The sequence below is a fragment of the Passer montanus genome, unplaced genomic scaffold (assembly GCF_014805655.1).
Source record: "Passer montanus isolate IOZ18808 unplaced genomic scaffold, ASM1480565v1 scaffold141, whole genome shotgun sequence".
Classification (NCBI taxonomy): domain Eukaryota; kingdom Metazoa; phylum Chordata; class Aves; order Passeriformes; family Passeridae; genus Passer; species Passer montanus.
The window spans coordinates 81,461-97,981 of record NW_024361053.1 but is presented as its reverse complement, the minus strand read 5'-3'; the positions used below and the strand labels follow the sequence as shown (position 1 = coordinate 97,981).

At 37.0% G+C, this 16,521-nt stretch overlaps 1 protein-coding gene across 1 annotated transcript in view; it reads left to right on the top strand.

Annotated features, from left to right (window-relative positions):
* The window catches only part of COG5 (component of oligomeric golgi complex 5), a 172,895-nt gene that overhangs the window by 97,276 nt on the left and 59,098 nt on the right, over positions 1 to 16,521 (top strand). Inside the window, exons 8-10 of the mRNA XM_039700490.1 lie at positions 13,667 to 13,832; positions 14,896 to 15,008; positions 15,103 to 15,180. Of these exons, the coding sequence (XP_039556424.1) occupies positions 13,667 to 13,832; positions 14,896 to 15,008; positions 15,103 to 15,180 (357 nt within the window). The remainder of the gene's footprint in view (positions 1 to 13,666; positions 13,833 to 14,895; positions 15,009 to 15,102; positions 15,181 to 16,521) is intronic.

The following is a 16,521-nucleotide window of genomic DNA, read 5'->3' as shown; positions in this document are numbered from 1 at the left end:
GACTCCATAATCTGTGTTACCAGAATTCCTTACTGTTGCTGTTAGCCCTCCAGCAGCTTTGTGACAGAGGTGAAGTGCCCACATGAGTGTTCTGCAGGTGAAGAACAGAAGCTGAGAGAGTGAGAGGTCATGCACAGATTGATAATGTGGCAGACTCCAAGGTCCTGCTGTGCACAGTATGGGTTGTGGTGGTGTGGTGAGAGGTACAGGAGTGGGGTTCACAAAACCTCTTCAGTCTTCTGGGTGAACTAAGTGAACCAAATTAAGCACTTGGTGAATTAAGCACTGAAGGTTTGGGATTTGCAGGAGAGATTTGATACACTGATTTGCAGTTAGTGTATTAAAACTGAAGCTCAGCACACATTTACAGCTGTTCTAGGGCTGGTTTTGCTGGGATTCACCAGCCACTACCATAAGTACCTGGGGCTTCCTTCTAGGCATGGATGGCTGTTTCTTTAACTGCACAAGTGATGAAAACAATGGAAGTGCTGGAGAAGAATTGTTTAAAACACTGCAGGAAGTCAGGAGGAAGGCCAGGGTCATCCTTAGCCTGAAGGGCTTTGCCTTGTTCTCATTTGGGAGAGAGAGACCTGCCCTCAAGCACCAGGCAGGGCTGGGGTGGTCACACACTGCTGTGGCTGCCAAGGGGCTCAGGACTAAGGCATGGCACTGGGTGGTCTTTTACATTTTTGTCATTTACTGGTGCAGACAAGAAATTAGTTTGTGCTTAGGGGTTGGATCTACATAATGAAGATGGTGTGATCTTCATGGGGCAAAGGGAAGAATAATTGTAGTCCAGTGTGGACAGTGTATTTGGGAGGTTCTGCTCTTGGCTCATTTTCTGAATTTAGGCCTCAGTGACTTGCTGAAAATCATGTCTTACACAGCTGAGTCTGAACTCTAGTAAATAGATTTTTTTTTCTCTTTATAACTTAAAACCAGGCTCAAGTCATTGCAAGAACTTCTGTTTCACAGACTGTTCCTTAACTGTGCTGCTATTACTTCTTACCCAGAAATTCACATGGTTGAAACTGATGTTAAAAATAAGCTTTCCCATTCTCTGGTGATTTAAACCTGCAAAGGGAGAAGAGACAGCAAACAGCGTCTTTTAGTATATCATTTCCTTTCTGCTGCTGCTCTGGCTGTGATGCAGAGGCAGTTTACTTGGGCATTCCCCCCTGTCCATACCTTTTTTTTTCCTTTTTTTAAATCTCCCCTTCTTTTGCTAATCAAAGTTATTTTTTTAAAATAGAAATATAGGGGGCAGAAGCAGTGATTGCTGCAAGAAGGTACTATGGAAACCTGTCACGACAACAGTTTGAAATGAAAGAGAATCTTTAGCTGCTTAAGAAGTCCATGAATTTGTCAGACTCTAGTGTCTCCTCTGCAGTCAGAGTTGAAGAGGAAGGAAGTGAATAGAGCAGTGTTGAGAGGAAAATAGATATTCTTGCTTTTCACTTGGGGAAAATGCATTTCTGGGCTCAGCCTTGCAATTAGATATCCTGCAATGAACTTCTTCTCTGGGACCTAAAATTTCTCAGTTATGTAATGTATTATAATGCTGTGGTAGCAATATTGTCCTTTATGGTTGGTGAGATATGTTCGCTATAAAATCTAGCTTGTGTCTCCAGATGTTTCTGTTTGTTGTTGTGGGTTTTTTAAAGAAGACATAGGCAGATGAATTATTCACAAAGCTCAAAAGAAGGTGTTGCAGAGAGCAATAGCTAAATAAATATATCTTTAGCATACATTTTAGTTGTGAATATTGGTGCATATTTTTCAGATGGAAAATCAAAGCATGATGTGAATGTATTAGATCCCAAGTCACTTGATGTTTGTTCTCTGTGCCCTTGCTAAAGAACACACCATCAAATAAGTTTTGTTGTTGTTAGTATAGTATGCAGAAGATAAAAAATGACACAAATCTGGTACTACAAGTAATATTACGACTGATAGATTCGCTTTGGTCTGTTTCAGCACTATGCTGATCCATAAAAGTGTACATACATCTGTATATCTATATGAAGATTAATGTTTCTGTAAGATAAATATTTTGGAATGCCAGTGATTAATCATTTAAATATGGCACTTCCTGGGGATATTCCAAAACTGTGAGTTGAAATGCTGAAGTATTTCATCTTTCTGTGGTCACTGAAGTTCCTGGACATATCTTATAATGTTTGGTGGTCATGTTTGTTGCTGCTAGAAGTATTGGAAAGCAATATCTAATAAACAGAGAATGCATAAGGAAGACTTCTCTCTTTTTTTTTTTTTAATTTTAAAAATACTGCTGTTCTTAAAGGATTATAAAGAGAGAAAAATACTTTTTGGTGGAGCAGTTGCTCTGAACTGGTAAATTAATCTTACGTAGCATGTAAATTTAGAAAAACAGGGTTGGTTTTTTTAATTGGCAAAGATTTTATTTTCACATTTTGTCTTAAACGTTTTACTGCAGAGTTATGAAGCTGTGACAGTAATAAACATGTTGGTAGACTCTTTTGTCCTGTGAGATCCTGATCTTTCAGATTTTGTTGAGTCTGTGCACATTTATTAAAAGATATATACTGAATTAGAAACAGATTATGGGATTGTGCAGACTTTGTCTGCTCTATGATGTAGAAAGCTTTATATCACTTTGCCATTGTGCACTTGCCCTATATAGAGGTAATTTAGGAAGCATAATGCAATTGATGTCCAACTGTGACATGGTATTTTTATAAAAGTAAAACTCTTCACTGCTCCTAGCCTTTCTAAACGGTTAATCAAAGTGGATTGACAGATTATATGTCTGGGGTTTTTTTTTCTTTCATTTTTTCTTTTTTTTCTTTTTTTTTTTTTTTGCTGTGTAGGTGTTTGTGACTCATAAATGCAGAATTAGACTGAAAATCTGTGACTGGATAATGGAGTATTTGCAAGTACTTTATTGCATGTTTCAGTGCAGCACAACAAATAGCCTTCACTTTCCAGTGTTTATTTGTAAGGATTTATTATTGTGTGGCCCTGCCAATCTCATAATTTCTCCTTCTGTTTTTCTGATAGTGCAAGAAAGTGGTTTATAAATAGTTTCTATAAATGGGTATTCCTGAAAGTGATCTGATCTGAAAAATATTTTTATATAACTGTCTTTTCTGGTAAAGTAATAGGTGAAAATTGAGAAGTCATTAATGTTTTATATCCCATCACTCTGCTATGAATCACCACTTAGCTGTTTGCCAAAAACTTTGTATTCTGTTTAGTGACAATTTTATGTGAGGATCAGCTGGATAATTTTTAAATTCACTTCTGGTCCTTTTCTTCAGAAATTCATATCAATTAATTTGACCTGTTGTCAACTAACCATGAAAACTTAATCTTCTATTGTAGATGATGTTTTAAATACATATTAACTTAGAGTTAGATGATGCTTTTTGAAGAATTCAGGTGGCATTACTGCTCCAAATATTTTAGGTATTAATAAATTCTAAGGACTTACTAGCTATGCAGTGTGTGTGAGAGTGGGGAAAAAAAAGTCAGAATACCTTAGAAAGCTATTAAAAATGTTTTTGATCTCCCCATTGAGACTAGTTATTTTGAAATATGAAACACTTAGGTTGGTTTCATACCAATTAGTAAAAGTCATTTGCGATCACTAAAAAAATTACTCCTCATAGAATATCCGTCATGAAAATACAGGAATGTTTAATAATATTGAGTTCAGCTTTCTTTGCAGACAGAAATTACTTTAAATTAGAGGCTGTTGCGTAGTCTGTTTCTGTGTTCTGGTTGTCCATCTGTTTAGGTGTTTTCCCTGGACTGGAGAAATGTTAACCATTATGTCTTGGACGACTCTGACCACAGCGAGAAACTGCACCAAGACTAGATAATACCTATAAGGGCAAGAATGTATCTAATTCTAGTCCTTTTAAGGTAATTAATGCAAATATGATGATGATTGATTCATCTATTTATATGCACAGAGGCCTGGGTCACTGCTATGAACTGCTCAGCTGTGAAAAGCTTTGTAAATAAGCTATACTGTAGGGGTAGAATGAAGGAGACTGGGAGCACCACGTGTCAGTACAGAAACTGGAAGCTAAGATTAGGTCTTGAGGGTAACTCCAAAGAGGAAGATACGAATGGAAAGAGCTGTTTTGAGAACAAGACTGCAGAAGGGCTGTAGGATGGACTAGGGGATGGATAAGGTAGAGCAGTGAAATAAGGAAGGGGTGTTTGCATTGCTACAGAGGCAGAAAGGTAGGCTAAGATTAGATCTTGTTGAAAACAGGTGAGGTAGGACCGGAACGGGAGCCATGAAGGTTTTTCTTTGTCGGACATTGCAGTGTTTTGATCACATGGGTCTAATCTTTATAGAAGGAGGTTAAATAAACTTGTCTTCCAACGTCCTAGTCCATTTAAGGGTTTCATTACCATTAATTAATTGATGAAAATATTTCTGATTTGCTTTAGATACTGAAAGGTGAACAGCATATGTGAAATTCTGGTAAATTCCGGGGATGCAGCTGAGCAGAGACTGACGTGGGCTTTGGCTAGATCTCTGTATAATACATCCCAGCCTTTTAAATTTTTACTTTGTGTATCTGTGTCTCTTCAAAACTAAAGCTACACTGAGGTTCTTTCTCTCCAGATAAGATAGTATGTTATTGTTAAACGCCTCTCCCAGACTGTAATTCTATTTGTGGTTTGTACTGTTGACTGTTGATTGTTAACAGGTTCTGCAATAATGCAATTAGGTGATCCAAGAAGAACATACAAAGCATTAATAAGCCACATCTGCATAGAGCAGAGTGAAAAATATGATCGACTAGCCATGATACTCATCTAAATAAGATAATATAATTCATTTTGCCTCTTTCTCGGGTTAAAAATCTGCTCTGTCTTAATCCTCTCAGAAAAAAATCAATGCTTCATCGTGTTCTTGATCTGCTACTCAGTGCCACATGAAATTCTGCATTATCGTACATTGTTACATTTATGGTAACAAAAAGATTTAAAGCTTTGGATAAGCTTGAAATGACACAGGGAGCTGAACAGTATGTGACATTAGAAAGGAAAAATCTTGGATCAGAATACTGCAGTTCTTGGGTGATGAATAATGTCTGTGTGAAAGAAGAGGTGCACTCAGCTGCTTATTCTTCTCTTTCACCTCCCTTCTGTCCTTGTGCAGGCAGCAGCCCAGCAAGTTCCCATTTGTGTGAAGGTTTCAGAATGCATTGCTGGCTAACAGCTGAAGTGAGCGGTGGGGACTGCCTTGTTTCAGTGGCCAAACTGGATCCCAGTGTCTGAGCTGAACTAGGCACAGTATTTCTTTTTCTGCAGAGGACTTCTGATTTTTTTTTCTTTGTAGTAAAGTTTTTGTATGATACAGCTTTGGCCATTTGATTTTAAAGGGACTGACCTTTAAAAAAAACCCAACAAAACAAACAACTAGAAATGTAAAATCTATTTCTATGAATGTTGAATCTGTAACAAAAAAGAGGTCAGTTTTGTCATGCCAGTGGACAAATTTACAGGAGAACTTGGAAGACTTAGACTGCTGTCAGGGTGTAGGTAACACTGCCAACACTGACATGGTTGGCTGTATACATGGGTTTGCTCTCTTTCAAGCTGGCCTCAGCAAAACTTGATGAAAATGACTGCACAAATCCATTGTTGCATTCTGTGGGAGCTGTAAGAACTAGGAAGGGAAAATGCAGTAGGAAGAGTATCTTCTGGCTCATTCCTGAGCAGCCTGGTGTGGTAAACCCTCCTTTAAGCAAGCAGGTGGATTAGAGCAACTCCAGCAGTCCTGGCAACATACAATTCTTCAGCGAATTATCTGCAGACTTTCCTGTAGGTGTGCGATACAATGAACTGGAACTTAGAATTTTAAAACATTTTTTTTCTTCTTAATAGAATCCAACAACAAATCTGACCATGATGGAGGTCTGTCTGTAGTTGAGTATGAAAACATTAGCTATAAAGAATTTAAAATAAAATAGCTTCTTAAAGTTCATTCCTTTTAAATACTTGAGGACACTTCAGGGCTGTTGACAATATATGCACAGATTCCAGAAATGATATGTTGTCACTTGCATAGGTAATGATTATCTTGTTGCAAAGACTAGCAGGAGAGCAAGAAAACCCAGATGGCTTGTGGTAGGTATTTAATCATTCAGAACATACCATTTAAAGGATATTTTTTCTGAGATAGAATTTAATTTTATTTTTTTTTGTAAAGAAAGGAAAACATGTTAAAACCCTTCAGCTGCTAATTCCTAATGTTGATTGTTAAGACTGAGTTAAAAGTGAAACTTGCCATTTTGGTTTTGTAATGGCTTTGTTGAACCATCTAATAGAGTCAGCACGTACATAATGATATTGGGAGGTGGAAGAAAACATCTGGTCACAAGCTTTTGTCCAAATATCAAAATTAGTAACGAGATTTTGTGTCCTTACACTTCTGTTCTTCAGTAATGGGACTTGAATCAGCAGGTGCAAGTCAGGGTTTCACAAGGACAGGAGAGGTGCTGCAATCTCATCTTCTGCTCTCTAAACTTCATCAGCTGTGCTTTTAATAGGGAAGCCACATCTTCAGATGTGAACTGGTTTGTTATCAGTAAGGGCTTTAGAGATTGGTCACATTGTGTAAGAGGTGAGAGAAGCATTTTAAGACGTTTGATTTGGCTCAGAAGCCCCCATTTCCATGTTGCCTGACTAGTTTTTTAAATTTTGTATAATTTCTACTCTTTAAAGACTTTATACTCTTCCTACACTCAAATACAGCATTGTAGGATAAAATTTGTAATTGTTATGGGCTAGTCAATGCAGCTGATCTGTCCTCAGAGGTGCCAGATACTTTCTTTGAAATTGCTGTCACGTTGATCGCCTGAGGCTTGGTAAACTTTGGAACATTGCTTGATGTTTCATGAGATAATTCTTTACAACAGTTCCTGATGCCTTTCTGTCCCATTAGCTCTTAGCCATCTGTTGCTTTGATTACACTATTATGGTGAATAAGTGTTTTGGCAAGCTATTTAGCTGTGTTGAAAAATCTTGTTTCTTTGCTTTCTAGTATTTTATTGCTACTGTTTCTTTTTTTTCCCCCCTCCTCAACCTTTGTAGTGCAAAGCTTCTTGCTATTTCCTTCTTGTTATTCTAAGAAACAAAAGGCTGACCTAGTTTGAGGACATGATGAGGTTTATAACTGTGCTTTGTAGCTGTTCTCCTTTCATGTGAAAGTCCTTCTACCAAAAGAGGTTGTGTATTTCAAACATGGGCTCATAGAAGGTAGATGCTATAACCTAACCATAGTTAAATATTTGGCTTTGTGACTCTTGCCTCTTAAGGCTTAAAAGATTAATTTCTAATCTAGCCAATGTTTATATCACTATTACCTATGATATTTCTATAGCAAATCATAATATTTTAACCTCTGTGTCCTCCCAGCAACACTGCAAAGACCGAAAGAAGAAGATCTGGGATATCATTAGAAAGAAGCCTGGATTCTCTGGCTTTACATTGTCAATTTGACCTTTTCATTTATTGCTCAGGTTTTAGAGATGAACAGAGTAAAAGACAGATGGGATGATAATGAACATAGAGATGAGCTTCCCTAAGTAGGTTCATTTTTAGGAGTAGTGGTATATCAATTAATTTTTTTTAGGCATGGATATTTGGAAATGAAATAAAATACTGTTTTTAGACTGAAACTGAATTTCATTGGCATTTAATTTCTACTTTTAGTTTTTTGTTACTTTTTCTACAATTAAAATAGCTGAGTTATACCTCAAAGCAAGAATTCCAACCCTTCTTACTAAGTTACTAATTCTGCTCAATAGGTCATTTTGCCTTGGCTGTGACTTAGGTGGCCAAGTTTTCTTCGCTGCTTACCTGCTTGAGCTCTTTAAATTGAACTGCAGCTTTTCCTGGAGTAACTTCTATTTTTTTCACTTCTGGTGTCTGTAAGAGAAGACTAAGAACTGGGTAGCTGCAAGTGCTTGCAAAACTTGCAATCACTTGGTCTTTGAGTAGAATTTGTCATTAGGGATAGTAATGTTATTTATGCAAAAATTATTGAAAGGAGGCAGCATGTTGTAATGGTAGTGAGAGGGGAGAAGGGGCAAACACTGTAAAGGAGCATCTGACTGTGGATTTTTAGCCTCTCAAAGGGGTCTCTGGACCTTGTAAAGCTGTGCTGTGTTGGAAATTGCAGCTCCTATCTCCTGCAAACAAAAGGAGCAGTAAACTTTAAAAAGTAAGTGAAATAGCTCCCAGTATAGCAAATTTTCTGTCAAATGAAATTAGTTAATACTAAATGTCAGTCAAAGATACTCAGAAGTATAATCTGGAAGCAGTTTTTCCACTGACTCTGTAAGGACTGCAATAGTCTTTTGTATTCATTGTCAGAAAATATGCATTAGTTTACAAGTTTGGTTATTTCAGTGTGCATCCTGTTCTGGGATAGTTGTGTTTTAGTGCTGATTATTTCTTGATGGTTAGGGAATGTTGTGGTATTCCTTGCTTGCCACATTGTCAGACCACTCTGTTTAAGTGATTCCTGGACTAATTAGTAATTATGAAACTTCCTTCAACTAAGCAATGTATGTAATTATTTTTGAGCTGTGTTACACTTCTACTGCTTTTTAATGGGATATGGTGCATGTTTTGCATAAGAGGTAACAATGTGACAGTGCACTGATATCACAGCTCTTGAATTATCTATCTGTCTGTCTGTCTATTTCTATCGGCCTGCCACAGCCTCTCCTGGACAGGGTTATCTGTTCTCTGCAGAATGAGAAAGATTTTCAGTCAGAGCCACTGTTCTAATTTTGATAAGCAGAATAGAAATGTCCTTTTATGCATTAATAGCTATAGAACATAATTTCTAAGTGAGGGTCTAGTCCAAGTTTGACTTCCCTGTATGTGGTCCTTCTAAACTATACTGTAAAAGAGAATTTCCTTGGAGAGCTGTTCTGATTATTGGTGGTGCAGGTACTTGTGAAATTTAACTGCATGAAAGTTAACAATTAATTACATTTGTAACACTGCTTCTTTGTGTAAGTAGTAGCAATTGTCTCAGATAAACCATAAATTGTCTCAGATTGACTATAAATATTTTTGCCAATTAGCACATTTTCATTTGAGAAGGAAGCTGGTAGTCCACGAGGTGCAAATCCGGTGGCATAGAATCTTTGGGACAGATTTGTACTGGATAAAGAAATAATGATGTGAAGTTCCCTAAGACAGAACTGGTAGAGAATAATGATCCACATAGTGAATCCTGCACCCTGAGAAGGTGGAGTGTGAGTTTGGAAGCTGTGTATGTAGCACTTGAGCCATTAGTTTTGCCTGTTATGCAAGTTTCTTGTTTATGGTTCAGCCTTATGCTAGGAATATTCCTGTCCCCAAATTAACTCGGTGTCATCACCACTCTCTCTTGTGAGGAGCAGGTTTGCTTGTCCAAGCTGCATTTCTAATGATGAAAAAGATTGTTGCTCTTTCCTTAGGCACGCTTTCAGAAGATTATTCTGATAATACTAGTGGCAATCGTAAAATAAAAGACTACAATCTTGGCCATTATAAAATAGTTGCAATATGGGCTGTTGACAAAGCAAAATTGTTTTGTTCCATCCTAGCAGATACTTTCAAATTAGAAATGTAAGATATATTTTCTTAAATCTTTAGTGACATTTCTGTTTAGTCTTCTGAGGGTTATTATCTTTGTGGGAAAGGAAGTGACCAAATGGGGTTGTGCTCTGAGAATGGCTGTAGCTGCCATGCTGGCCTGCACAGCATCTGCTGAGTTACTAAATCCAGTCACCTGCTCTTTGAAACAACCACATGATGTAATTGTGAAAAAAACCACCTTCATACTAATTACTGCGTAACACTTCTACTTGTCTGTGGTTGTCTACAGAACCAAATGGAATGGGATGGGATAAAATTAATCAGAAGGTATGTCAATAAAATGAATGGTTCTCATTCATAGAGAAAATTAGCAAAGACATCTGGTGTGAACATCTCTTCATAGTTTCTGCTGAATGAGTATCTGTTTTGCAAAAGCATAAATTGAAATACCCATACCTTTTTTTCCAAGTTGTTCCTGGTATCAACCTTCTGATCAAGCTATTAAAACTATTGTCTGATGGATACTGAGAAACTTAGATGTTTTAAAATATTTGTGATAATTGTTTCATGGTATAACTAGCTTTAGAGCATGTTGATTTTTCTTTTATTTCCTTCATATGTTGAACTGATGACTCACTGAGTCTTCTTAAGCTCTTACATTTGTGGAATTTAGTTTCCATCTATCTGTAACATACTATGTTTTGACTTGCCAGATGGAGGAGTGCTTTGAATGGAGAAGGATATTACTGGTGGACTTAATGCCATCTCTCCTTAACTCCCAGATGCATAATAATTTTTGCAATCTGAAGATCAGTGTAGTTAATTTTTGAGTAGGTAGTGTTGTTGCCCTACACTTTGTGGGGTCATGTTTTTACTTCACTTGTGTATGCTTATGTTTATGCACTAAAATTATACTGTATCACTAACATATTCCTAAATGCACTTCTGTTCTTCTTTGCCCTCTACTCTTTTGATTGCCATAGCTTCAAGTTTATGGCAAATGTACAAATTTTTTATGGATGGAGATTCTGAGGGGAACACTTTAAAATTGCTAAGTGTGGTTGCCTGCAGTGGCAGACAAATTGGTTATAAAATACTGCTGATTAACTCATTAAATTCCATCTCAAAAGTAGTTATATTATTTTCCATATTTTTCCTGTTGGATAGCTATTCTGAATATTATTCTCTGATGTGATTCTGTTTTCCTTTGTAGATCACTGTTGTAGTCAATTTTTTCAAATGCATGCTTTCCTCTGGGTGGTAATTATGGCAGCTTTTCAAATCTCAGAACTGTTTAAGCTTTCTCAGATAGAAGAAAAATATTAAGGACAAATTCTTATCAATAACAAAGGACAAATTCTTATCAATATCTATTATTAGTAGCAAATTCTGAAATACTGGCTCTCAACTTTTTGTCCAGTGTGTATAATGATAGTTTAATTTTGAGATGTACATGCAAGCCTTAAAGTATAATAATTCGTTTCCATTCTGCTTTTCAACTTTTTTTTCACATAATTTTTGTCCTAAGAGGGACTTCATTTTTTTTTTTAACATATTGCCTGAACCTAGAAACTAGCTGTGCATAAAAATTTCCATTCTCTTAGGATTAGTCATAAACCAACAATGGACTGTTACATAGCCTGTCTGGGGCATATGAAACAATAACTGCTTCCTGAGGTGAGAAAATTACTGTAAATGAATCAAATAAAATAATACATTTTTTTCTAACTTGTCAGGGATTTGATATGTCTCTAATTCCATACAAGATGAATACATGTGCTAGGAGCCCTCTGTCTGTGGCCATGTCCACAATTTAAAGCAAGTAAGAAATAGGACACCTGCGTAATCTTTGTTTCATTCTGATTTTAATTTTGGTACTAGGTTTAGAAGATACTTTGAGTGAATGAAAGATTTCCATGATTTTGTATTTTGATTTGAAACTTCTGGCTAAAACCATTTCTTTTGAAATGTAGCTCAGGCTCTCTTGGAGTATGTTTTAGTGTCTGTCTTGCCCAGTAGCTACATAGTTTGCTAAACTGTGATGTGGTAGCTCTAAGATTGATTTTTTGCCTGCAGTTATTTGTGCCTGTATTGCCTGTTTGTCAGGAAAATAAGTATCTGGCCATTGATTATTTAACGGTGAATAGTGCCCAACTCACCTTTTGATGCTGTTCTATTTTTTGCTATTTAATATATGGGCATTAGAGCCTGAGCAAAATCTAGTTGAGCAGTCTTATATTAATAGTAAGGTATTGATTTTGTATTACTGACTACCTGGTTTTATAATTGAGTAAGTATTCTGTAAAAAATTTAGGCAAGGCTGGTAAATGAGGTGTGTCTTTCCTATCTTTTCTTCCTTTCAGTTTCATTCTCTTTCTTTCTGCCAGTCTGTTCATTCTATTCCCCATCCTCTTCCCATTTATATTTTCTTTCTCTTGTTCATTCTGTCCCCAGATTCCCTCCTTGCATTATAGTACTCTTCATTTTCTGACATCCCATTAATCTTCCAGTCTTTATGGCTTACTTTCCCACCTCCACAAGCACACCCACAGGATGCTTAGAAATTTTACAGCATACCCAGTTGTCAAAAAACTAAATCTACAAGTCTCAGACCCGTAATACTATGCTGGGAATGCTCATTAACTCCCACACTGTTTGGAAAAAGAAACTGGTATAGTTAGTATAAGGTCTGCAAACCATAATACATGCCTAATATTCCTTTGCTTTCCACTAAACCTGGGAACTCCTCATGGTAAAGAAGATGGGATCTGGCTTTTTTGCTATAACTATGTTAACTATATAGGAACCTAGAAAAAATGGCACGAATGTGCAGCTAAAGGGGTGTGACCTCTGAAACACTGTATTTGAAGGGAACACATTGATTGCCAGCAGATCAGAAAACCTGGCACCATAGGTGGATGTACCAGAAGTGCATCCTCAGCACAGCAGCTGCACCATGGCCAAAGCCAAAGTGGGCTTTGCAGTGGGGAGTGCTGGTGGTCTCACAGAGTCACAGAATCACAGAATTCTCCGATGCTTCTGTCCAGTCTGACTGCCAGCATTTCTGTCAGACCATGTTCTTTACTGCTCTAAGAAAAAATTACAAAACACTCTAATGTGTGTATGATCAACTGATTGCCCCTTCCACTAATTGCCTGTAAATGCTAATTAAAAAAGCAGTTCAGTGTATGGATGACAGTGGTTAGTTTCCAAAGGCAATAATTTGAGGCTTTTCTCTTGCTGAAGAGCACCCATGCCAGTGTTTAGTGTTGCTAAGTGTAATTATCGTCAGATTTAATCTTTATCAGAGGTCTCTTAAACAGTGGACCTGGACAGGTTTTGGACAGTTTTCATTCCCCTGTGTTGTGTTGAGTGGTTGTTTTTCCTTTTTTTTTCTTTTTTTTTTCTCTCTTTTTTTTTTTTTTTGCAAGCTCAGGAAATAATCACTGCATTGGTTTATTTCTTAATTCTCCTGTGAGGAAAAATGAAGTTATTATCAACATTAGAAATAGAAATGTAGAAATACAGTCTTCAAAGCTTAAACTTTGTAGTAGTCAGTAGAAGGGGTTTGACCTGCTTGCTTCTTCTTATCCTTCATTAGTACTTTTTTTAAGGCTGTATCACATTTAGTGAACTATTTGGGACTTAACTGCCTGTAGTGTAACAAGCACTGCATGTTAAAGCAATATTACCAGCTACACCATAGCTGAATACAGCTGTACTGCAACTAACCCCAGCATTGCTGGATCAGTCACTGATTACCCCCCCCAGGTTAGATACTGCCAGCAGTACTTCCAGTTCCTTTCTTTCCATTCATATCCAGAGGATAGCACCAAAAGGAGCTAAGCAAAGCATTGCTCAGAGAGAAGAGGAAATCAGTTTTTTCCTTTACCCTCCCTTCTCTATTATTCAGTAAGGATGCCAGTAACTGAAACAGAATGAATTAGCAAACTGAACTTAAAAGATGAATTTGCCCACAAAACGATGTCTCATCAGGGATAAAACATCTCAATAGTACAGTTAAAGATAATTGTTATTTTTTAATATCTTCTTTCTTCAGAATCCTACTCAAGTGGGAACTGCTCTTCAGGTTTTCCATAATCTTGGGACTTTGAAGGATACCATTGCTAATGTGGTGGATGGATACTGCACAGTGCTGGAAGAGAACATAAAAAATGCTTTGGATATCAAAGTGTTGACCCAGCCATCTCAAACAGTCACAAGAGGTATGATACTTGTTTTACAGAGAATGATAACTGATTATTTTTATAGGAGTATGGTATATTATAAAATGGAAGAAACTCTCACATCCAAGCCTGTTCTAGAAATGTTTCACTGCTTGCTTTAACCAGTTGGGTGTTGGAGCAGGCATATCTCAGAAAACAATTCATTTAAAAACATTTAACTTTACAAAATCAGGTCTATGTGATATTTGGCTCGGAGGTTTTACTTTATTTCTCCCTGCCACTCCTTCCTAACTTGCCCAGAAAATTGCTCTCTTTAGGTTGGAATTTGTAGCATTTTCTTAGCTGTTTCTCATGGAACGATGACTCCAAATTCTTCTTTCTTTTTATTGGTGGGAGAATTATGGGTTGAAATTATTTGCAGTCAATTGTTACATTGTTCTGCTTTTGTCAGGTGAAAACTGTTTCAAAGCAAACTATTCAATATGAAGAAATGTTGCGCTGTTAAACATTCAGTTCCCACTTAGCTCAGATACCAAAAAATACTGAGGAGTTAAGTGGGTAGGCAAATTTGAACTTCGGTGTTGCGAACATTCAATTTTTTTTTTAAAGTTTTGCAACAAGGTGGGGGTCCAGACCCGTAATCAGTGGAATATGCACAGGAATGCATCTTCTCTCAAGTGAAGTGATTGTTTAGAAGCTGCATGCCCTTCAGCTGGAATATCACTTTTTTTAGCAGTTTGTCTATGCATTTAAGTCCTGAGCTGGTATTTTTCACAGCTACTCTCTCTCCCATTTCCCTTTACTCTTAAATCCTGCAAAACTGGTCATTGGCATTACTGTGGTGCTTCTGTGGAAGGCTGAATTGGTAGAGCTTGTAACAGTCATGAGCATGAAGTATCCCCACTGAACTTCACAGCTTAGTCAGCTTCTCAGTTGAGACAACTGAGGCCATTCACAAAGACCTGTTCTGGATGTATTTTAGGCTGCTTTGACTTAAAAAAAAAGTATCTGTCAAAGTGCATAGAGATCTATATTTCCAATATTTTAATTTTCATTTGTGGAAGCTGAAATGTGCTGCTATGTGTATTTGCAAACCATTTAGGTGGCCCTGGTCGAGCTGCTATGCCAACACCTGGGAACACAGCAGCTTTTCGAGCAGCCCTCTGGACAAACATGGAGAAACTCATGGATCAGATCTGTGCTGCTTGCGGACAGGTACTCTGCAGCTAATTCCTGTTTGTCTCATCGTGCAGTTTCGGATGTAAGAATTTAGATGTCACTTTCCCTCTCAATAAATTCTGTCTTACAGGTGCAGCATTTGCAGAAAGTATTGGCAAAGAAAAGAGATCCTGTGTCACATGTCTGCTTCATAGAGGAGATAGTTAAGGTAAAGTTTTAATTTAGCTGAATACGCTTTAGTAAATCTCTTAATAAAAATGTGATGAGAGAATGAGTTTATTTACAATTTTACAGTTCCATAATTTTTTTTTAACTTAAATTGATGGGAAAGTGTTGGAATTCAAACTAACATTGAATGATATATTTGTGATCTGTGGGTTATATCTGTAGGATGTAAACATGTTCATTTTGTTGTAATTTCTTTTGTTTTCTTTAAAAGGGAGCTGATAAGGCACCACTGTATGGATCATTAATGTCATTCCTTAATACCACGTGATTTGAGTAATTAATTAAATCTGTTAGTTTGCATAGGAGAATGTGTCTTCATCTATCATTTTCAGCCATCTGTTTCTCACTTCTTGACAATTTCTCCCTTGAAAAATAATCATGGCTGTTCTTTTGAATACCTATTATTTTCCATTCATTTGCATTGTTTTTTATTCATATTTGGAATAATTTGATTAATGGTCTCCTTCAGTGGTAGGAACAGGATTACTGAAACTGTCTCATCTACATTAGTAGAAGAGAGGGAAAACAAAAAGACATGTTCCTGCTGACATCTCTTTCCAAGTGTGTAACTGGATTTTTAATTTACATGGACTTAATATTTGAAATAACTTGGGGAAGCTCTTCATATGCAAACGTGGTCTTCTCAACAGTGAAAGCAAATAATAAAGGTTAAATACAGCCTTTATCTGTCTCTTAAGCCCGTCTCCAGAAGATGTTGCACAGAGCATCACTTTTCTATGAGGCACTTCAAGCTTCTCTTTCTGTGTCAAAACAAACAAGCAAAAAAACCAAACCACAACAACAAGAAAAAAACCCAACCAAAAAAAAATCCACAACCCCCCTCAAAAAGTTTATAAACTTCTGGCATATTTTCTTAATTAAAAAGTGTTTTGTCTGGAAATAAAATCTGTTGATGGATCAACCCTCCCCAGTTAGGAGTCATTGTGGATCAGCATGTTTAGGGAGGAACATGGAAACCTGGAGACAGACCAGAAATGATGAAAGGAAGAGTTTGGATGGAAAGGAAACTTAGGTAAATGATCTGTTGGTATTCATGAGTGGCTCCCACTCTGTGCCCATGCTTCTGACTTTCACTCTTCTCTCTTGTAAAGCATCACTTGAAAAGGAGTTTTTCAACAACTGAAAAGGGAGTTTTTCCAATTTTTGAGGCTGATAATAGAGGGAAGCCAAAGGAAATATTTATCCTCCTGGAGACTAAACAAACAGGGAAAATTAATTTCAATGGAAGCAGGGTAAAAACTCATTAAAAAAGAAAAGGCTTACTGGGTTGTCTTATGCTAAGCATGTTCTGTGATTTCTC